At 34.6% G+C, this 25,077-nt stretch overlaps 1 protein-coding gene across 1 annotated transcript in view; it reads right to left on the reverse strand.

Annotated features, from left to right (window-relative positions):
* Window positions 1–5,147: 5,147 nt before the first annotated feature.
* Window positions 5,148–25,077, reverse strand: part of tars1 (threonyl-tRNA synthetase 1) — a 40,972-nt gene continuing 21,042 nt past the window's right edge. Inside the window, exons 9-19 of the mRNA XM_039758601.1 lie at window positions 24,484–24,630; window positions 20,197–20,295; window positions 18,564–18,730; window positions 17,991–18,153; window positions 17,258–17,395; window positions 16,923–17,000; window positions 16,163–16,263; window positions 13,009–13,113; window positions 10,675–10,747; window positions 9,162–9,276; window positions 5,148–6,155 (exon numbers count right to left, since the gene is read on the reverse strand). Of these exons, the coding sequence (XP_039614535.1) occupies window positions 6,007–6,155; window positions 9,162–9,276; window positions 10,675–10,747; window positions 13,009–13,113; window positions 16,163–16,263; window positions 16,923–17,000; window positions 17,258–17,395; window positions 17,991–18,153; window positions 18,564–18,730; window positions 20,197–20,295; window positions 24,484–24,630 (1,335 nt within the window). The 3' untranslated portion in view covers window positions 5,148–6,006. The remainder of the gene's footprint in view (window positions 6,156–9,161; window positions 9,277–10,674; window positions 10,748–13,008; window positions 13,114–16,162; window positions 16,264–16,922; window positions 17,001–17,257; window positions 17,396–17,990; window positions 18,154–18,563; window positions 18,731–20,196; window positions 20,296–24,483; window positions 24,631–25,077) is intronic.

Consider the following 25,077-nt stretch of genomic DNA (forward strand, 5'->3'; position numbering starts at 1 on the left):
ACTGGCTGCGCTGGAAGACAGATATAGAAGGAACAACATCAGAAGAGAAAGTATACCTGAAAACGGTGAAAGTCCAAACCCAGTGAAACTTATAGATGAACTGTTCTCTAAAATAACTGTAGAGGTCTTCAAACTGGGCACTCAGCAACTTACTGTATATGTGGATCAAATGCCTCAGAAATGAGAAGCCTTATTGTATTTCAACAAACAACAGGTTAAAGAAAACTTGATGTCACTTCTCATGCTGAAAGAAGAGATTATATTTAAAAAATAACCGCATTTATATTTTCCCAGATTTCTCCCCTTCAACAGCTGCTAAATGCATGGCATTCTACAGCATTAAACAGTGCTTACACAAAGCCGAAATCAGATACAGCCTCTTGTTTCCTGCCAAATTGAAAGTAGTTATTTGAAAGTCAATTTTACATTTTTAACTCTCCAGATGAAGTAGAAAAAGAGCCAAGAAGACTAATCCCGATATCTTTTTCAAACCTGATCATAAGTCATGTCCTGGCAAAGAAGATTCTCCTTGCAACTTGGTTGGTTCATTTGTAATGCGACAATTGCCGCAACTGTATATTCTATTTCCTATTTGGCCACTTTTTTTGTTTGTTTTTAAACTTCAGTTATTATGTTGAAATCTGTTCTATTGCACATAGGTACATTTTGGTATTCACAAAGTAACTAGTTATTTACAGTGTGTGTGTGTCTGTTTTTTTTAACATCATCCCCTTGGTTTATTGTATCGGGAATGTGCTATCATATGTTATCTCAGTTTCAATGGAAACTGTTTAACATCATGTTTACATAGTATTTATTGTATTGGTAATTGGTTACATTAAATTTATTGTATTGGTAATGTTTAAGATCATATCCTAGGTTTATTGTGTTTGGACTGTACCATCATAAGATATTTCAATTTTAACTTTTTCTGTACCACTGCTGGGGAGCTTGTTTTGTTCTGGTCATGCTTTCTCTTGACATGTAAGAGAAACTGGACTTCGTGAATTGTGGTCTAGCCTCACTTGGGGAGACAAAATGCTGGGGGGGTTGCAATAGACAGATAAGTAGAAATAGCATGCCTGACATCTCTAATTATGTCAGGCCCTGTTTAATAGCAAACCTCAATATTTTCATATTCTCAGCATGTCAGACAAAACATTCAAAGATTAATAATAAGCCTTCTAAAGTTGGCCTGACCATGTTTAAGTCACAAGGCAGAGGACACAGCTTCACTGCTCTTTTTTACTTTCTCGTATACGATGTATAGGAAAAGTATTGGAATCCTCCAAAAATTTGATTTCGATAATTTGATGAATCTCAATGTTTTAGACCTCCCAGAGTCTGAAAATACAATTTTTGGAATTATGTCTGTGTGTATGTAAACACAATAACTTGAGTACGCGTTCACTTGGATCAACCAAATTTTGTATACAAGTATTAGGTACAAAACGTAGATTTCTACCAACTTTTGAGCTATTTTCACTAACCGGGCATGCTACTTTACCTAAAATGTTTCCCCAGAAATACAAAAAATTTGATCATTTCACATCATATTATGATAAAGAACCACATTCTAAGCAATTTTTGTCTCTTTGCATTTTGCTGAAAAATGCCAACTTTTCAAGATAATAGCAATTTTCTGTTTGACGTTCAAATGGTAATACATGCATATTTGAGAACATTTTGCTTTACGTAAATGAAATTACATTACACACAATACAAAAGTCTCTTGCAACTTTTGAACCTATTCTGCTAAATGAAAATGGTAATTTACCTGAATTGTTCACCAAAATAAGATTATCATGGCAAATTGTTTTATTCCTGCAGCTGCAGAGTCCAATTTATTCAATTTTACTTTTAAAATAATTGTTCACTATATTAATTTGATTTATTGTTGATGGTTCTTTAATGTACATAATATAAAATTATAATCAGTCTTGTGGTTTACTCCTCAAATATCCATCCCCATATGTGAGTATACAAGAAAGTCTAGGGGAGACCACTCTGGAATTTTATATACTAAATTACACTATTTCCACAAAAATAAATTTAGAGTTGAAGAATTTTTCTCCCCTTTAACACTATTACACTTTCATGTTATAAACTCTCTTAATTGGTTTCATTTACTAGTTGCAATTTACTTGACTAATATAATTAAAGTTAAAATGCAAACATGCAGGAAAAAAAAAATGATACTCTCTCCTATTCACTGTGGCGTGCATTGTCAAGAAAGAAAGTAACAGAGTCAGTCAGGCTTTCCTTACTCTTGCTCTGTCGTACTCAACAGGGCATAATCCCTCCCATCCACAGACAAGACCTGTTACCCCTCTGTAGTCTTTCTGTGTGTCACTGTCCTTTTCAGAAGGAAAAAAAAAAAACCAACAAAATACCAAAGCAACCTTTGACATTATTCTAGGCTAAAGCTGCCTTATACAGATGTATTGCCTTTTGTGTTTTTTTATTTTATTTTTATTGTGATACTCATTTTTACATTGGGATGTTAGCCAAGTTTATTGACTGGATTACAGACTCCTTTATACAAAATTCTAAAATATTTCTGTTGCTATTGTAAATGTGCTATGCTGTGCAAAATTCGAGGGTGGATCACTTTGTGCTTCACAACATGCAGCAGTCTGATGGTTATGTCAGTGATGCTGGCATAATTTATAGACATCTGTTCCTGTTGAATATGCTAAAAGAAAAACACTATTAAGCATTTTTCAAAATTTACCACTCTGGACACAAATGTCCTATTGTCATGAAATTATTTAAGCCTACTGCAAACAACAACTGGTGGTTTCCATGACAGGTTAACATGTACCATGTGCTCCAATGATAAATCTAAAATGATGGTTTTCCCAAACTGTGTCCGCAGCTCCCTACTCACAGATAGCAGCAACATTAATTAGATATTTATTCCTTTCAGAACAATAATGTAATGTATCCCAGAAACATCATCTTAAAAAAAATGCTAAAGCCCCATTTGGCTTTTTCATAGCTACATGTTAGTTGTACTTTAAAAAGAGACTATATGGGCAGATAATTACAGGAATTAATACTTCAGGGATTTGCAATCTTTACTAATCTCTGCTTTTCTCCGTTTTCCTCTCCTGTTCTTCTATGTGCTGCCACCACCATCTGACTGAGCCACTGTGCAGCCATCTGTGATGTTGAAATTAAGGCAAGTGCTCCAGCTGTCCATGAAGACTAGAAACAAAGAGGAATGACTTAAGCACATTTGTTAGGTAGAATGCCCAGTAGGCGACAGGTAATCTTTTGGCCTTGGAACCCCTGCAGATTTTGTTTTTCTCTCCAGTTTTGAGTTTTTTTTCCCCTCTGTCCACCGAGCCATCTGGCCTTATCACCAGATTCATTTTTACAGATTAACAATATGATATTGTATACAAAGACAATGCTCTTCTACGAATTATTCTTACCTTATCTTGTTTTTTCTTTTCTTCTAAATTTTTCTTTGACATGTTTGTAAAGCACTTTAACCTACATTCTTTGTATGAAAATGTGCTATACAAATAAATGGTGTTGTTGTTAAACATGGCAATTTTGTCCCCAACTGTGCCCTAGGCATAGTAAATTTGTTTTATTATTATTACCCTAGGATAAAGTAAAAATATACTATGAATTAGTGTGATTTTTCAAAAAATGGATTTCCAGAGGTTAACTACATCCAATTTGAACAAAGTTATTACAGTAATTTATCATTACTGTTTTTACTTAAAATATTTTAAAAAAATGCATTATTGCAGAAGAAAATACATTAAATGTAATTGACAATCATGGCTTAAATCATTAAACAAACATTTGCATTATACTAAATCCTATTTCAAAATACTAGTATATACCAAATTATATTAAAACATACTGTATATATAATGTTACAGTAAAAAAAGATTCTTATTAAAAGAACATTTTTGTCATTAAAATACTGCATCTCTTGCAAGTTAAAATGAATACACAGATATATTTTGTTTTTCCTTTTTAAAAAGGTCAGAGACCATGTTAACGCAGAGCATGTCTGTGCAGAGTTTTAGATTCTAACTAAAAGCTGAAAGCTTTGATATTGAATGCAATCCAGCAAATAGCCACACATTTAAAGGAGCCATTTGACTGTTTCTGTGTGCAGAGGATTCCAGAACTTATCACCATCTGATGTCCATAAGGAGTCCTCACATTAAGATATATGCAGCTAGACATTTGCCCTTCCAAAACCATATCGTTACCAAGACTGAGGAATGCTATATAACAAAATTGGTGCAGAACAAAAAAAGGTGCCTTATGATCTAGGGACATGTATAAACTAGCAGAGGGAGAGAGACGAAGTAGCATGGGGTGGGCAGTAAATACCCTTTGTTAAAGGTGCTTCGCAACTCAGAAATGCAGCATTTAAATTCATTAAAAGTCATTAAGAGAAGTGTCAGAGACAAAGAGAGATAGTATAAGTGCTTTTGACGGACGGGACTGCAATATTCAAAACATGAACTCCTAAAGAAAGTTTCTCATGAAGAGAACACTTTAAACAAAAGTGACTAAGTGGAACTTGTGTCATTGGTTCTACTAACACAAGACACGTCACTCTCTTGGAGGGATGTGCAAGAAAGAGTATAGTGTATACAGGTACGACCGTGCCCTGAAAAGTGAAGGTTTTATGCAGCAGGTAAGAACCAAGGAGTTACAGAGGAAAACTGAAAACGTCTACATATTTAGTTTATAAAAGTCTTTAATGCTCATTTCTTAGTCAAGGATTTGTCCATATTTATGGATTCACATATGATGCAGTTTATGTAAGTCACCAACATTAAACTGATTAAAGAGACATTTTGTTTCCTTTTTTGCTCTGGCTAAACTAGTATATCTAAAGGTAAAACCTTCAAACAGTATAAATGAAGTAGCAACCAAAAGCCAACACTTTTCCTAATATGAATAAATAAGGTTGGCATTGTGGCTAGTGCTGATGCCACATAGCTCCAGGAGATGCAGTTTAAATTAATTATCTTTGTAAGATTTGCTGACTATTCCCTGTGTATGCAGTGGGTTTTTACCTCAATTAGGATAAACTGAATATGTATCAACGAGTGTGAAAGTGTGCAAAAGTGTATATTGAAACCTAGGAATTCAAACAGCAAATGTAAAGACTGACAGATAATTTATTGCAAAATACCAGTGACATGTTTACAATTTACTTTTTTCCTCAGAAACAGTGAGCACATATTTTGAACATGAAACTAAAAAAACATTCAGATATGCAAAAATCACTGAAAATGTATTCCTGGAGGATAAAACAAGTTACAATTTTTTAGATGTCCTAACCATTAAATCAAATAACCAATATAAAGAATGGAAGTAAAATTCAAAATATGCAGATAAATTAGAGAAGAACATATATGTTATTATTTTGTCTCGCTTACTTTATTTGTTTTATTAAATGCCCCAATATTAAAAAAATGTTCAGTGCTCATATGTTGTAAAGAAATCTGATGCATTTTTTTTTGCAAGTTTCCCAACTAATTACTAAATCCCTTGGCTCAATTTAAAACCTTCACAAGTAAACTGACACTTCATTAAACAAAGGAAAAGTTGTATTTTTATAAAGCAAACTTTTTATACAGATTTATATACCATCACCTCTCATGATTGACACAAACTGTTTGCAGTAAAAATGCAGTCTTGCAGTCTTAAAATAAACTCCTGTTCTTATAGAAAATTACAGAATTTTACATGGTTTTTAAACTGTTATATTAGGAGTTTTGAACATTTTATAATTATACACCAAATGGTAAACTATGACGTAACATCAAGAAAAACATCAAAAAATTGAAGGAAAAAAATGCAGCACATGAAAATTATATATTTGATAATGATTTTTTTTTTATTATTATTATTATTATTGTATGACACTTTTTGTAATGACAAACCTTTGGAGACCAAATAAATTTAAAAAAAAAAAAAGGACAAAAATTCTTTTGACCTCTAAATACAGTAGTATTTTTAAAACTCCTCTTCTGCATTTCTGCAACGGGTTGTCTTTAGCTGCTTCAGCCTTTCTATGCACTCCTTCACTGAACGTTCACCATGGACTTTGTTGTCCCTTGTACGTACATTTACAGTATCACTGCTCTTTTCTTTCTCACCGACCACTGCAAAAAAGACAGTTATTTATATATACACATACCTACCCCACAAACACATTTACACCTTGAACATTAATGCTAAATACATGTAACTAACATCTCAGCAGTCTGATACGACTATTACCCTAAAAAGCAAAAATTAAAAATATGTACACCAATACTGCCTTTCTGAATTCCTGTAATTTTCAAATTGTCTACAAGTTATCCTTATTTTTAATAGCCATTTGCTTTAATAAGTTACTAAAAAATACCATTTAATATGCAAACGTGGACAAATTTGATGGTACCCTCACAGCTCATTGAAAAATTGCTGCATGCCTCCTGAAAAGTGATTAAATGAAAAGCCATTGCTGCATGCATATTTGCATTCCACTGATACATCAATTGAGTAAAGCAAGGCAAGCGTGAAAAGACACAAAGTATTGCTTAATCTACAATCTTTCTAAAAAGGCCTGAATGCATTCGTTGGTACCCCTAGAAAAGATCATAAATAACTGGATTAGAGAGATTTTTCAAACTAACTGTTTTCTTTAAGTAGTATCGCATATCTCCAGTTGCACAATCAATCATTCAGCCTATTTAAATGGAGAAAAGTAGTTGCTCTGCTGTTTAGTATCATCATGTGTCCCACACTAAACATGGACCAGAGAAAGGAAATTCTCATCTAAGGAGATCAGAAAGAAACCTTTATAGACAACCATGTAAAAGGTAAAGGCTTCAAGACCTTCTCCATGTAGCTTGATGTTCATGAGACAACAGCTGCAAATATTAATAAGTAGGCCGTGAATACTTATGTACATGTGATATATCAGGTTTTTTTTTTATTTTTAATAAATTTGCAAAAACCTAAAGTAAACTTTTTTCACGTTGTCATTATGGGGTGTTGTGTGTAAAATTCTGAGGGAAAAAAATGAATTTAATCCATTTTGGAATAAGGCTGTAACATAACAAAATGTGGAAAAAGTGATGCGCTGTGAATACTGTCCAGCTGCACTGTATAGGAATAGGAATTGTAGTATGTGACATTTCTGCTTTTCCATCTGTAGAAATGTGCATGTAATTTAATTGTCACCTGCATAAGGAAATGCATTCTTTCAACAATTCAAGAGGTACCATACCACAAATGTTAGTGGTGCTATAGAGATTTCTATATCAAAATTAATTCTGTTGTCATAACGTTACAACAAGCAATGACCTTGGGCATTGGCATATTAAAGACTCTGGAACTCTACAAACTAGAACCGATTCTCCAACTGTAGTGGACAGGAATACTTGAAGGCTGATCTAAAATTTGTAAACTAATGTAAATCAAAGAGAATGTGGAGGAGTATGAAACCTCAGCGGAAACTGCTCAGCTGCTGCAGATGCATTTTTTCTAGTCCATGTGCATATGAAAAGAGGAATACAGTGAAACCTCAGTTTGCGAGCATAATTCTTTCCGGAAACGTGCTCGCAATCCAAAGCACTCGTATATCAATGCGAATTTCCCCATAAGAAATAATGGAAACTCAGATGATTCGTTCCACAACCCAAAACTATTCATATAAAAATGATTAATACAAAATATAAAGTAAAATACATAATATAAATTAACCTGCACTTTACCTTTAAAAAGAATCATGGCTGGTGTGAGTTTCTAAACACATGTGGGATTCCACCCAACGGGATGACACGTGGAAGAGCGTCCCAAAGCAATCGCAGTCTCCTAGCGCTGTAGCAGTTCGCCGTATAAGCGCATCCAAAAAGATCGCAGACATGCTATAAGCGCCTGTCGTCAATGGGTCATACAAGGAACATTATAAAGATCCCGCTACAATAAATAACAGCGCTGTTGCTGTTTCAAGCTGAATAAAGCTGGTGTTAAAGTACTGAGACTCAGCTTCGTGTTTTGGGGAGCAAGATGGGGACTCGCATTTCACAGCGCACACACACACAGTCACAATGCTGTAGTAAACAGTATACGCTCGTAAGGATGTTGACTATATGAGTGAGGCACACAGACTCAGACGGAGAATAGGAGACGATTGCCAGAGAGAGAGAGAGAGAGACGCGCTGGGCGGGCGAGATAAAGAGAAAGAGAGAGAGAGAAGAACCATCAGCTCAGTTGTGATCACATGACGCTCAGCAGACAAAGTGTATACATACTACTCGTATTGCAAGACATCGCTCCTTTATCGAGTCAAAATTTATTAAAAATTTTTGCTCGTCTTGCAAAACACTCGTAAACCAAGTTACTCATAAACCGGGGTTCCACTGTTATGTGGTTTTAAGAAAGATAATCTGAAATATCAGAAGATGCCCCTTTTCATGATTAATTACGATGAAACTTTTATCAGGCGAACTGAATAGTGTGTTCAACACATTTTGCTTGTGTATAAAATGTTATAATTTATTGAGAAAACAGCAAGTTAAAGGGACTACACATACCTCATAGCAGAATTTTAAACATAGATAGGTGTGCATTCCTCTTATAAGGACACTCCCACTCACCCAGTACTAAATTTACATGTAAAAGCAAGTGAGTTAAGTACCACAATCAAGTATTCCGGAATTTACTTTGGAGACTGCCAAGATAAATGAAGTTAAATTCCACCCAAAAAAAATGAATTGATTGAGCTGTTAATGAGTTAAGCTTTGCAACAGTGCTATTAAAATAACTATAAAAGAAATAGAGAAAATACTCATTCTGATATTCACACTTGTTTTGCCTAACTGAAGAGCATTACTGTAACATACACTACACAATAAGTGTTCCATTTAAAAATTTGATCTAATTGAAACAGCAGAAAATACAGTTATGTTTGTGGTTATTTGCTTAATATTACATAGCAATAAAAACTGCGTTTATAAAAAATGCTACTTATAAAAATAATATGCACTGTAAATTAAAGACCTGTGCTTTAGATTCTATAGCCATGTGCATCTGAACAAGAAATACTCTTTGAAGGTAGTTGGCTTATTAAAAAAAAAAAAAAACACTGATACTTTGTAGAAAAGAATATATTTGCTTACCTAAAATGAAATTATATTGTGCTAACTGGGCATTTCGAATTTTCTTGTTTAGAGTGCTACTAGGATCCAGATCAACATCACACATAAGACCACCACTATGGAATTCTTGACGCACCTAATAACAAAAACCAGATCAAATGGTTTTAAATCACACATTAGATGATACTCTCTTAAGCTTTTTGCTTTTTTATGTATAATAAAATGCATTCATTGTGGTTTTTCCTTAATGTTTTGCATTTACTTGAATATAACATTTACACTTATTGTTAACCAATGTAATAAACAACAGGTTATATGACTTCATTCTCCACACTGATAGAATCCAAAAATCCTTGAAAATTCCTCTAAACTGTTATTGATAATTGTTATTTTGCCAGTTTCTGCTGGTAAAACTGGTTTAGAGGAATTGCTTTAGAACATCATTCTTAACAAATGAAAAAAATTAAATAAAATGTCAAAAGATTTAATTTTACATTCTAGAATTCATTAAAGGAATACTCTATCCAAAAATGTTTTTTTCCATAAAATTTACCCCTATATGGTATGTAGTGATGATCGAAAAAAATAATGCAATACCATGCTTTTATGTGAAACAGTCATAACATTCATGACAGAACAGATTATACACAACAACAGACAACACAAAAACATCCATGGAGGAAAAAAAAAAAAAAAAAATGTCACATTACTCATGTTGCATAATTCAAGTTACTCATTTATATGCTCACAATGAGCAAAATATGTATTTTTTGCTAAGATATTAAATAAATTAACTTCAGAAAATGAAAGTTGTTCACAAACAGGAATCACCTATACACAGGATCTCACTTTTGAATTGTAGACTCGCCTCTACCCTTCATTCATTGGTCAAGAGTCCTGTCTTAATGCCATGTGAATGAGCTTCCTGTCTGTGGACTTTCATTTTCCGGAGTTATTTATTTAACAATTTATTTGCAAAAACTATATACATTTTACAAGAAGGGAGCATACGATTGGATGACTTGATGTGTAGTTCATAAAATTCAAGTAACACTATTGTTCCTGTTTTCTATGCTCCAGCAGACCCCCGTGACCCTGTAGTTAGGATGTAGCACGTTGGATGATGGATGGAAACTACAAACTATATGGGGTAAGTAACAGAAAAAAATGTATACATTTTACCAAATTACATTTATTTCCTTGTATATTTAAATCAATCTTGCTTTGAAAAAATATATATATGATGTGCTTTTATAATAAAATATAGGTACTTTTAATACTCTTAATATTGCATTTCTTTATGTAAGTTTACCAGTCTTCCTCTGAAGAAGTGGCTTATTGTTTGACAGAGCTAGCAAAAACAGTGTGGATGAGCATAAGAAACACTGGTGTATTTTATGGTTTGGTTTATTTTGTGCAGCTTGTATTTAGATAAACAATTTACAAAAATATCAAAAAGCGACTAGAATAACAAAGGAATACAATAAATACATTTCAGAACCTTGTCTTTGCAGGCATTTAAAAGGTACTGTACCTTTTGTGCATACTCTTCACATGTGGGACCAACAGGAATCACCATCACCTGACGTGGTGAAAGCCAAAGGGGCCTAAGGAAAAGCAAGTCCTAGATTTAACATTTTTATATATCTTATTTCCATTAACCTGATTCAGGTATACCAACCTCTTTTCAGGTACAGGATCAGATATAGAACTCTTCTATTAACTTAAAAAACAAACACCATAAAATTCCCACCCACACCATTTGCCTTATATAAAAAAAAAAAAAAACAAAAAACAAAAACCAAACAAACATGGTACCACTAACATCTTCTGATGCTATTCTTCATACTATAAGATCTGAAACAAATTCATTTAGGTTCAAGCTAGATATGATTGTTCTAAAGCCATTTGCAACATTTAAATAAAGGTTATAAGTTAACTTCTTCGCTACAGCTTTCTGGAAGTGCTTCTTTAACAAACTACTGGAAATTTTCTTTACAACTTTACAAAGTTAGTACTATGCTTTTGAAACAAAGTAATAAAATTATGTTTTCGTGATATACTGTCATTTTTAAGCTATTCTTTGTGTCAGTCTGTAGTGCTGCTCAACTCGAATTACTTAAATTTGTTACTTCTGAAACAACAAAGTTGTCCTTCCATGACAATCATTTACATTTAGCAAAACAGCTTTTAATCTAGTCTCAGATATCATGAACTACTTCTTCGTCACTTTTTTATTTCTGCTAAATGCATCAGTTATCAAGAAATGGACAGAAATTGGGAGTATATACACACAAACACTTGAATAAAAATGACCTAGAAAATAATATTGAAAAATTCAATGCTGCACATCTTTGAAAAGGTTTCTGTTTGCAAGAAGTGGATTGAATAGGAACGAGGGATGTTTGAAAAGTAAATGGTCCCCAATTCCAAAGAACCATTACATGTGGAATGACAGGCATAATTTCAAATTTATCCCATATCATTAACAATACCAATACCAATATATAAATATACATAAATATAGTCCTATCCCAAAGACAAGTAAATAGGGTTGTTTAAAAAATGAATCAGAGTGTGTGGAAACTTTCAAGCAGTGATACATAATTTTGGGTATAAAAAGCAAGGCCAAAGTGTCTTATTCATTCATAAAAATGGGAAAAGACAAGTTAAAGGTTGACCTTCAAAAGTCAGGGAAAGGCTATAAAAATACTACTCACCAGAAAAGGCTCATATCTATAGACAACAATAATTAAAAAGTTCAAATCAACTAGAACTGTTACCAACAAGCCTGGAAAATAACCCAAGTTTATTCTGCCCCCACACGCAGTTCTCATGATTATAAAAGAGGTTAGAAAATCCAAAGAACTGTTGGAGAAATAAAATATAGTAGTATCTCAAGGTCACCAACTGTCCAAAAATATCATCAAATGCCACCTCCATGGCAACAAATTTGGAAGGCATGTCAGGTAAGGTAAGAAAAGAAAAAAAAAAAAAAAGACCACAGAAGCCAGTGACTGGACTTTAGGTAAGGTTACTGAAACTTTGATTGGAGACCTGTTCTATGGTCAGACAAAATGAAAATTGAGTTTTTTGCCAACAAAAACTCAAGATTGGTTTAGCATAAAAAGGATGACTATACCAATAAAAGAATCTGATCCCCACTGTGTAGCATGTTTGTTAGGGTACATGGCATCATTAATTTCATGAAATACTGGGAGATTTTAAATTTAAATCAGGCTGCCTCTGTCAAGTAACTAAAACCAGTTTGAAGTTGAATCTTGCAGGAGGACAATGATCCAAAACATGTCCGAATTAACACAAAAATCATTAAAGGAACACAAAATCAACCTTCTGCCATGGCCTATTCAGCCCCCAGAACTGAACCCCACTGAAAATCTGTGGTGCGAGCTGAAAAGGAGAGTGCACAAGAAAGGACCACAGACCCTGGATGATCTGGAGAGATTCTTTAAAAAGGAATGGTCTCAGATTCACTGCTCTATATTCTCCAACCTGAGAAAATACATTGGAAGTCTCAATGCAGTTTTACTGGCAAAGGTACGTTGTACAAAGTGTTAAATGTAGGGGTACCAATAACCGTGGCCCAAGTGGTTTTTGCTAAAAAATAGTTATTTGTTGATGAGGAATTATTTCTTCTCAGAATAAATTTACTTCAGTTAAAGGTTGGTTTTCTCTCATTTTTTAAATTGAGATTACAGTAATTCACCAAAAGGTAAACTTTTTTTTTTTTTTTAAATAACTGTATTTACTAATCTTTACCAGGAGTGCCAATGATTGTGGAGGGAATAGTACATACAGACATGCAAGTTTTTTCAAAGCTTTATATTTTATTTATGACTGTTCTTACCATTTGCCTCCATAATTTTCTGTAAGAATGGCAATCATTCTCTCAACAGAGCCAAGGATCGCACGGTGAATTATGACGGGTCTTGTTTTGTCATTTCCATCAGGGCTTATGGGAAAAAAGCAATAAAATAAATCAGTAAGCAAATTGACTTGATCAACATCAAAAGCAATACAAATAAAAAATGTAAAAATGAAAATTTTGTTGTGATTTTTGGCAGTGCTACCTACCACTCCAAGAAAAGCAGATGTACACAATCATTTTTGGTAAATTCATTTTTATTGAATTTTAAGAGAGGAGACACTACTATATATCAACGATTACAAATATAAAAAAAACAGTGCCATTTCACTCAGACTATCTAGTAGAAGATGGTCCCCTGTTGGATCAAAAGTCTTAGTGTTCATTCAAAACAGAAAGACGTGTGGTAGACACATGAAGCCCCAGAGCAAAGAAATAGTATAATAAGAGTAGTAAGTTAGGAATCTAGATTAGAAATGCAATGCTGTCCACATTGTACCACATCCTGTCGCACGTCTATATTGGGGCCAGATGAACCGAGGACAGTTCAAATGACATTAGGGTAAAGAAAAGATTTCTAAAAAAGTAAAGAAAGAGAATCCCTTGAGAGGATAGGATTAATTTTGCAGCAATTGTTCCCAAAGAGGATAGCCTCCACAGAACAGAGTCGAGGAAGAGGAAAACACAAGGTAGAAAGGAATGTAAAAATGAGAGAATACTGTAGAAGATAAACTACTATAGACTGACAGACCAAAAAGTAGACCTAAATTACACACACACGTTATTTTCAGCAAGGAAATCATATTAAATTCAGTAAGAAATCAGAACAGGTTTATGTGAGGATTTAAATAAATTCCAAAGATGCGTCTTACTCAAATTTGTGAATTCTCTGCCTGCACACGTGATCCGAGTTACTATTATAGTCAAATGGGTAGAACCATTTGCAGCCAACCACATGTATGTAGGATCTTTAAATGACCCAACTGGGGCAAATGTGCATAGTGAGCAGAGCAAGGGAAATATGGAAAAGGGGTGCAGCCATTTTAGCCAACATTGGTACCATAAAGACATTTGCATCAATAAATCACAGTAATATTGTATTCTAACTTTAAGATTTGGCTAGGTTTGAATAAAGGAAAGGATGATTGGATGATTAATTGTTAAATAAATACTACAGAGAGCCAATTATCCACCATCTTATTCCGTCAGTGTGTTAACATAATCTACTGGTTTCATCTACGTTGGTGCCAAGTATTTTGGACTGCAGTTTTCACTGTGCAGTTTTCACTGGATCAGAACAACTACATGCTTTCTAGAATTAGCCATTGTATAAGGCCACACATCTGGCCAATAACCTGGATTTCTGTAGAAACACAATCTGGGTTCTCCTATGCCACATTTAATTGAGAATACTTAAATGTTTATTTACTCTGAGCCCCTTAATATTCCAAGAAGCTATTATTACTTAAGCCATGACCACAGGAAGAATATGAGCAAATTCTAAGGTGGACTGAAGAAAAATGGAAAGGAAGGCAGCTCAGAAGATCCCTGTCAATGCAGCCTCTACCCCCAAGAAACAGGAACATAACCATAATTTAACCATTAGTCAAATATAACACAAGTAAACACAAAATGCAGTTTTTAAAATGATGGTTTGTATTATTTAGGGAGAAAAAAAAATCCAAACCCACATGGCCCTGTGTGAAAAAGTAATTGCCCCCTGAACCTAATAACTGGTTGGGCCAGCCTTAGCAGCAATAACTGCAATCAAGCGTTTGCGATAACTTGCAAAGAGTCTTTTACAGCGCTCTGGAGGAATTTTGGCCCACTCATCTTTGCAGAATTGTTGTAATTCAGCTTTATTTGAGGGTTTTCTAGCATGAACCGCCTTTTTAAGGTCATGCCATAGCATCTCAATTGGATTCAGGTTAGGACTTTGACTAGGCCACTCCAAAGTCTTCATTTTGTTTTTCTTCGGCCATTCAGAGGTGGATTTGCTAGTGTGTTTTGGGTCATTGTCCTGTTGCAGCACCCAAGATCGCTTCAGCTTGAGTTGACGAACAGATGGCGGACATTCTCCTTCAGGATTTTTGGTAGACAGTAGAATTCATGGTTCCATCTATCACAGCAAGCCTTCCAGGTCCTGAAGCAGCAAAACAACCCCAGACCATCACACTACCACCACCATATTTTACTGTTGGTATGATGTTCTTTTTCTGAAATGCTGTGTTCCTTTTACGCCAGATGTAACGGGACATTTGCCTTCCAAAAAGTTCAACTTTTGTCTCATCAGTCCACAAGGTATTTTCCCAAAAGTCTTGGCAATCATTGAGATGTTTCTTAGCAAAATTGAGACTTAACAGTGGTTTGCGTCTTGGAAATCTGCCATGCAGGCCATTTTTGCCCAGTCTCTTTCTTGTGGTGGAGTCGTGAACACTGACCTTAATTGAGGCAAGTGAGGCCTGCAGTTCTTTAGACGTTGTCCTGGGGTCTTTTGTGACCTCTCGGATGAGTCGTCTCTGTGCTCTTGGGGTAATTTTGGTCGGCCGGCCACTCCTGGGAAGGTTCACCACTGTTCAATGTTTTTGCCATTTGTGGATAATGGCTCTCACTGTGGTTCGCTGGAGTCCCAAAGCTTTTGAAATGGCTTTATAACCTTTAACAGACGGATAGATCTCAATTACTTCTGTTCTCATTTGTTCCTGAATTTCTTTGGATCTTGGCATGATGTCTAGCTTTTGAGGTGCTTTTGGTCTACTTCTCTGTGTCAGGCAGCTCCTATTTAAGTGATTTCTTGATTGAAACAGGTGTGGCAGTAATCAGGCCTGGGGGTGGCTATGGAAATTGAACTCAGGTGTGATACACCACAGTTAGGTTATTTTTTAACAAGGGGACAATTACTTTTTCACACAGGGCCATGTAGGTTTGGATTTTTGTTCTCCCTAAATAATAAAAACCATCATTTAAAAACTGCATTTTGTGTTTACTTGTGTTATATTTGACTAATGGTTAAATGTGTTTGATGATCAGAAACATTTTGTGTGACAAACATGCAAAAGAATAAGAAATCAGGAAGGGGGCAAATAGTTTTTCACACCACTGTAACAGTTAAAAGCTCTCAAAAGCACAATCCTACCTTACATAGGCAAGATTAAATCTGATTGGAAGCTGGAAATCCAACTGAATTGTTGCACACTGGTGGTATCTTCCTATGGCATCCTTTATTTGAATATCAATCTGTGCAAAAAGGTATGTCTTAATTTCTAAAATACAAAACTTGGCAATTTACAAACAGAAAATATTACTACATTTCCAAACATGCTTAATCTAAGAAAGGCTAACCTGGCAGCGTTGGGCAGAAAGTAGAAACCAACTTTAGACAGGGAACCAGTCCACTCTTATGTCTTTAGGATGCTGGGGGACAGCAGAATACCCAGACAATATTCACACAGACCAAAGGAGGATGTTTTATTTCCACAAATAATCAAAATAACCAAGGAGCTAACACTCATTAAAATATAAACACACATTTTCTGCTCCAAACTCCAGTGCATTAACAGGGTAATAAGCACTTTATTCATATGAATGATTCCAACACGACAAATTTTTCATTGCATTCTGCCAAAATTTACAAGAAGTTTGTTGTTTGCACGTATCATTAAATGCTGCCTTTTAAATAAAATTATAGGTTCTGTACTATTGTTTCTTTTAATAAACCAAAAGAAAAATGAAACGAATACATAAGCCAATCTTAGAAGCACTAGGGTAAAGGTACAACCCGGGGTCAACCCGAGAACGGATGACAGTCCATTCCAGAACGAATAACTTATCAAACTTAAATAAATACATTTCTAAATGTTTCTATTAAAATTATCTCCACAAAACATGATGCTAACCTTTGGTCCATAAAATGCTCCATCTCCTGGGTTAAGCACCCACTTTTCTCCAAACTCATTCAAGCTGTTCTCCAGTTGCTATAAAGGCAATATTAATATGAAAAAATAGTACTAGCAATGTAAAAACATTTTTCTGTTTCAATAAACAAAACTTACTATTACACACTCCTGACCAAAGACATCTTACTCTATCAGTTGGCAACTACAGCTTCACACTTGACATTATACAATGTACTCAGACAATTATTTTTTGCTCTTCAAATTGAACATTGAAAGCATATAATAGTATTTAAATGTTTGTTTCCAATTTTTTTAGAAAATATTTGCAATCATACCTTCTCAGCCTGGTTCCATACTTCTATATCACCAAGGAATTTTTCAGGGCGAGTAGACAGGTTAAGTTTGAAAGAGAAACCAAATATATCATAGACAGTGCGCAGAAAATCCAGGCAACCCTTAATTTCATCTTCAATCTTGTATAAAAAATAAAAATCATGAACAAATGAATTTTCATTATACAAACAACTTTATAAAATAAAACAGACTTAATTACTGTTTTCAACCACTAGATGGGACTCTAATCCAGTTACGTTAACCATTTAAACATTATACATTACATTTTAAACGTGGTAATGTTTATTACAAATGTTAGTACACCAAAGATAACCACAATGTTAAGTAACCAATATTCATTGGTGTTACATGGTGATATCTGTCTCTCACATTCTTCAAGAAACTTTTTTCTTTGTGGACATAGTTACAAAGGGCACTATTTGGAAATGAGAAGAAAGTCTGGTGTTGGAGATGAACATTTCTCTTAGGTGAAGTGTCCCAGGGGCTTAAATGCTGTATTGAGGAAAAAACACACTGCTGCACCCGGGAAGTATAGCCAATTATCATAGCAGTTAGCAATGCTACTCCAGACCACCAGAATATGCAGATACAAATGATGTTGTATTCAATGGGATACAAATGATGTTGTACTCAATGGTTAGATTTTAAACTAATCTATTTACAAAGATTAATTCTACATGAATTTTCAATAGAGCCAATTATTACTTTCTATACCTGATCCATAGCACAAAAGATGTGTGCATCATCCTGCTGAAAGCGGCGGACACGGGTAAGTCCAGTTAAAGCCCCCGAGAGCTCATTGCGGTGAAGCACCCCAAAGTCTGCCATGCGCAAAGGGAGCTCTCTCCATGAACGAGGTCGATGGTCAAACATCAAACTGAATGAAAAATAAAACAAAATAACCAAAATATTTAACCTGAAGTTAATAAATACCAAGAATTTGATTAATTTAGATCTGTCTATGTAAGAAAACTGAGTGAAGTAACATATACTTATATTTTATTTAATTAAAACATAATAAATATTACACACATTTTAAAAATTTGTGACTTAAATTATAAATGAGCTGAACCACCTCTAAATAAATTATCACTATGGACATGGGATAAGCAACAAATGGGAAACTTTGGCACAAATTTGACCTGGTTGCATACACATTTTAAAACTGAGAAAACCCCATACAGAATATAAAATATTTTTTGGATGCTTTACACCCTGAACTGGTTCTTTAGTTTTCATCTCCCCAAAGTATGCTTATTATAGAATAACATCCATAAAACAACATACCAGTGGCCAGGGCAGTTCATTGGCTTCAGAGCAAAAATTTCTTTTTCCACTTCAAAAGAAAACATATTTTCACTGTAATGTTCCCAATGCCCAGACGTCTGCCATAATTTGCTATTATACACATTTGGGGTCACCACTTCTTGAAAACCTCTTTTCCTATATTCACTCTATAAAAGCAAAGCAAAGACAGATTTTTTTTGTGAAAAATCAACAAGAACTAACAATTACCAAAAAGGATTACGAATACTAAAACAGGTCATCTCTGTTTTGTAAGCATATGTAAATACAGTCTGATATATATGAAGAAAATCTCCTTTTGTTTGACAATTACTAAATTCACAGTGAGCAAGGCAGCTTGGGAAGGTTTTGTTAAATGGATAAAAGTCTGACCTTTGAAACATTTACAATCTTAATTATCACTTTCTCACTTGGAACAGAATGTACAGTGGCCATATTTTGGCAGACTGAAGACACTGGAAAAAGTTGAAAACCATGGAATATGACATTTTAACATGAAACCTGTGAACTTAAGGCAACAAATAAGCAAACTAATGATTTTTGGCATCATCTGTGAAAATTACCCTTACTGTCAATTTATTATTGTCATTGTGCTTGTCAGTTAAGAGGAGATGATTTAAAAACCAAGAATGCGAATACTTGCAAAATAATTTAATAAAATGTGTTTTGCTGTGAAGAGTTTCTGCATTATAATATTGGAGGAGATTATGTCGATACGGATACTCTGGCAGAAACCAAATATCAGCCAATATATACCCGAGCCAGATATTTATTATTGGTTGGGCCCTAGTTATTCGGCTATTGTTCTATATGCCTTTCAGAGGAATTCTGTCTGTTTTATATTGTACAGTATACTAGACACTGCTTCACATTTGCTGGTTTTCATAAATTATTTAATATACTTTTAAGTAATGCAAATTCAAGTTTAATGAGGTTGCAGAACAATTAGATTGTAATAAAATGACATGCTTCTCAATATCATATAGAATAGTGATGCTTCAGTTTGATTTTTAAAACTAGGAAAAAGTAGAAACATTTGGCAAAATTACTTCTCTTCTGCAATATATATTAAGTACCTAAAAATTTTTTACTAACTGACAGAAAGTATACATTCAGACTAGAAAACACTTTAATAATAGGAACTGTTGGGAACACTACTGAAAAACAAAAATATAATATTCTCAAAGCCACTTAACCCACATAAGAATCCTTTTAAGCTGGAGTCTATCCTAGGAGCACTAAATGCAAAACCTCAAAAACAATCCTGGACTGAACACTAGTCCACTGCAGCAACCACTCACACACACACACACACACACACACACACACACACACACACACAACAAACACACAAACACACACATACAACCTATAGGTGGAAGAGCTGCTAACGGTGTCTAAACAAAACTTAACCGTACATAACATGCACAACCTAACTGAAAAAAAGTAACTATGCTGCTTGCCTCAAGTTTAATGTAAAAATCATAAAAGTTGCAATGTTCACAATCAAAATAACTACTGCAGGGAAAAAATGTCTTCTGTGAAAACACTAAAACTCTACTAATGCACAGTATTTCATAGTCAATAAACAACAAAAAAGTAAAATTTAACCTACTCTGATGAATTCAATTAAGGTGTTGTAAATATAGGCTCCTTTTGGCAAAAAGAAGCAGCTTCCTGGGCTCAGCTCATGGAAGAAATATAGTTCTTGTTCCTGAAAGAAAATAAATCAACAAAGTTATACAATAGGCAAGTATTAATTATTAAAAACATACCCTTTCACTTAACTGTACGTAAAGATATTAAAATATTTACTGTGAAATATTTGCTATACTTTTTTGTACATTTTCAATAAGATGTAACTTGCATTACAGAATGCAAAAACACTTATACGTACAAGCTAGAAACCACAGCTAGGATCAAGAAGTTCATCCAAAAAAAAAAAAAAAAGGCCCAGGATTAAAATCAAGTAAATTAATCACATAATAGACAACATGCTAATGGGGAGTTCATATTTATGATGATATATTTACAAATCACAAAATGCTGGATAAGTAATGTGACAAGACTAAATCTAAAACTCTCACCACTGGAAGAAATAGAACAAGACAGACATTTGGACATTGTTAATTGAATGTAGAAGTGTATCAAGGATATTCTAGCAAACTAGAATATAACAGAATTTACTACACTGAGGGTGTGTAGTGATGTTAACATTTTATGTTTAAAATTGCTAATGCTTCACATACTAGCGATTGAGGGACAGCACCAAATGAAGAGCTAATCAGAGCACCCATCGACTCCAGGATGAACTCTCCCAGGCCTTGCTGTTTAGTAGCAAGAGAATCTACCCTAGGAACAGACCTGGCAACACAGTTCTGTATGTGCATCTTACAGTTCTAATTTCCCCTTTGGGACAAATAGATTTACTTTATCTACCTATCTATCTAAGGGTTCCAGACCAAGAACAAATCAGTTCATAAACCATACAAGACAAAAATTCCTAATTTAAGAGGCAAATAAAAACACTTAATTTTGGCTTCTCTAAATTTTCTTGGGCCAAAAACCAAAAAATGAGTATATATAAAAAATTTCTAAGAAAGTGCCTAGCAATCAGACTACACCATAACTACATCTACAAAATTTTTTGAACTTAAAGTTGACAAACTGTACTCCAAAAACATGTGACAAGATTGTTATCAAAATTTAGGAATAGATCATGAAACTGTAAACTAGTACATTCAGCATGTGAGTACTGAATGTATTATTGAAAGCTCAAGGAAAGGCTTAGAGGCATTTACAAAGAAAATTGAACAGTGTTTCTTCATCCTTTGCACTTTATCTTGATAAATTTAACATAAAAAGAATGTTGCTAAATTTAATCCTAATTACTGTAGATAGTCATGTTTATCACACACTAATTTTTGTGTAAAGTTATTTTTATACTGTGCATGAACTTTTAAAAAAAACTTACTATGTTCTTAATATGTAAACAGAAAATAAACCATTTTTGTAGATTTAACTATATGAAGGAGTCGGAATCAAATGCAAAATATCTAACTTACAGTTTGGGCAGGTAAAATAAATATTTCCTATTTTCACCAACCCAAATTGCATGTTTCATTCTAAAGCATCTATCAAGATAGGATGTTTTAGGTTCTGAAACATCTCTGCATCATTTTTAATATAAATACATATACTGTATATTTTTAGTAATTGCTGAGAAATTGCTTTTTGTTACCATATTTCATTTAAATTTTGTTTTACTGAATGCTAGAAAGTGATAGGTGTACACATACATAAATTAGTGTGTGACATAATTGTGCCTAGTGTCTCTGTTAACCCACACAAATCCTCTTTAATAAAGCCCCTGTGTGCGTCTTCTGGTGAAGTGCGCATGCGTGGCCACGTCGTGCAGCGCGCCGTACCCCGCCCATGCGCACGGCACCGTGGACGCGCACACACACTGGAAGCTGGGCACACAGTGAATGGCCTAGCCACGGCCGCGCATGATAAGAAATAATGTCTAGTTATTAATAACTAGGCTTTATTGTTAGACTACTATTTATGTAGATTTATCTGCCAGAACAGACACCGACACCAATCCACTATCATGAAAGTATATTAAAGTTTTCACGAGCACACAACTTGGGTAAAGAAAAGAATGGAAAAAAAAAAGGGAAAAAAAGAGGTGACCAGAGGTGGGTAGAGTAGCCAAAAATTGTACTCAAGTAAGAGTAGCATTACTTCAAAATAATATTACTCAAGTAGTCATCCACAAAATTACTCAAGTAAGAGTAAAAAGGTATTTGGTGAAAAGACTACTCAAGTACTAAGTAACTGTTTGATCATAATAAATGATTTATTTTTTTAGAAATGTTGTAATAAGACAGACAAAAATATAAAATAATGTGCAAATTCTGCTATTTCCAAATAATAAAAAAAAAAAAAAGAGTAAAAATAAGTAACATCTTTACAAAATAAAGATGCACAAATAACAAAGTTCCAAATCTCAGTTTTTCACAACAAAGCTTTTGAAGCCAATACCTACAGTAGGTAACATGTATGTTTGAACAGTGCAAACTACTTACAGTGACAAGATATACTGTATACTGACAGTATAATTCTGCATATTCACTCTGTGGTGTAGCAGGTCAGTGGCTTCCAAAAAAAATTTTAAAAAAAGCCAGTTTCAAATCCGTCCAGTGCGACTGCATGACTGCAGGGAGTTAATGAGGTAGTTGGAGCGAGTCGCACCTGCACGTGTGGGTGTGATCATTCTCAATTGCTTCATTGCCTTCCTGCGGCTTGTAATTAAGGCACACGGAGACGGGAGTGTATATATAGGGGTCAGCACAAAAAAAAAGGAGGAGGAATTAAGGAAAAGAAAACAGGTTAAGAGACATGAATGGCAGGCTTGGGAATGACGATCTGGCCACCTGGAGGAAGGAAGGAAGCAGTGCGAGCTGTGGTCCCATGAAAGAGCGTTAGCTGTGGCCTCATGAAAGAGCGTTAGCTGTGGTGCTCTAAGGGCTAGTTCGCCCCACTGAACATTCAGGTGGAGTGTGGCGAGCAAGGCAGGTGCCCTCCCTAGGCTTCCAAGGTGCAACAACATGAGCGCAAAGGAAGAAGGGAGGAGAGCCGACCTCAGGGCTGCAAGCAATGGGTGAGCCAGGAGAATGAGAAAGAGGTGGGCTGAGATCTGCATTTTAACAGATTTATTATTTATCCTTACTTTTAACAATGTTTTTATGGATTTATATACGTACTGTTTTTTAGAACACTACACCATTAACATTTTTGTTGATTTTACTTTTGTTTTGAATGGTTTTTAATAAAAGCACTTGAGCACTTTTTCCACCATCCTCTGGCCTCATCAGTGAATTATCCTCATATGTCAGCTCATCTCAGTCATAACTATGTGGGAAGAGGGAGTCTGTAGGGGACTGGCGTTGTCATACACTTGCCCTCCAAATAGCACAGCTGATAGAAAATAACATTAGAATAAGGCAGCTTTTGCGTGTACACAAAGTCTCACTTTACCATGATTGTCTGTGCATGTCTGGTTAAAACATGCTTGTTCTTCACTCAGTGAAGTGATGGTTAAGCTTCAGCAGAAGTTGGCTCTCAAGGTTCTTGCAGTGAAGCTGTGACCATTTAGCAGTGAACAGGAGCCCAGCATTAATAAAAAGTCTCACACAGGCTGCAGAGAGGAAGTTTGTGTGTGGTCATGTGACTGCATGGCTACGTCTGATTGGTGAAACGGAGTCATGTGATTATTGTTGCTACGTCTGATTGGTGAAACAGTCATGCAGTAGATCCACTGGCGACTTCTCTCTGGGAAAAATATGGTGTACTGTAATGTGTAAATGGAAAAAAGTAATGAGTTGAGTGTTGCCCAATGCAGCGGAGTAACAGTAGTGTTTCTTCTTTACAAATGTACTCAAGTAAAAGTAAAAAGTATGGTGCAGTAAAACTACTCAAGTTAAGTTACTCAAGTAAATGTAACAGAGTAAATGTAAGTCGTTACCACCCACCTCTGGAGGTGACATTAGTCTAAGTTAAACTAACTGACTTAAAATAAATACTGAGTTATGTATACCTTTTGTGATTAGTATAGCTTCACAAACAATTCACCGCCCAAAGTTGTGTGCTCTTGCCCAGAGTGGCTACAGAGTCAAGTCATAGAGCTTAACATTGTAAAGGCTGCTTAACTCGACTGCCTATTTTTTTTCCATTTCTAGAATAATAAAAGCTGTTGACAATCAAGGCAGTTGTAATTTAAGACTTTGAATATCATATTTTTAATTCCAAGAAGAAATCAGCAAAAAACAGATTGTGTAACACCTTTAATACGATTATTATAATTCACACTTTTTACAGATCTGTATGTTGTACCTACTTTTCCCAGTTTCCGGTGGTCTCTGTTTTTTGCCTCCTCTTGGAGCTTCTCCCATTCCTTCAACATTTTAGAATCTGGGAAGGAAATTCCATAAATTCTCTGAAGAGTCTCCATGTCAGCTTTTCCTTCCCAGTAAGTAGAAGAGTTCTTTAATTTTAATATTTCATGACCAGTTAGATGGGGTATGGATTCAAGCAAAGTATAGCAAAAAGAGAAATGCAGAAATTGTGAATAATCAACAAAAAGAAGTTACAAAGATGGTGATTTAATAAAGTAGAACAAGATCATTCAGATGCATATTCAAGATTAAACAATTAATTTGCAGTAATAAAAAAAGATTAAAATTTTTTTTAACCAACTCAAAAATTCAAATGAAATTTTTGCTTTGAAACTACTCGGGAGTAAACTTTACAACGTTATTGACAATATTAGCCTAAATCTTTCCTGTGGAAAGCATTTGTAAGAAACAATTTTGTGATTTAGAGAAAATCATACTGCTTAACACTGACTTCTTATTTCGTATCTTCACAATTTCAAATTAAACCTGTGTTTTTGTGTTGTAGTATCTTGAAAGCCATCTCTATATTACAGTGT

This window comes from Polypterus senegalus, chromosome 7 (assembly GCF_016835505.1).
Source record: "Polypterus senegalus isolate Bchr_013 chromosome 7, ASM1683550v1, whole genome shotgun sequence".
NCBI lineage: Eukaryota > Metazoa > Chordata > Cladistia > Polypteriformes > Polypteridae > Polypterus > Polypterus senegalus.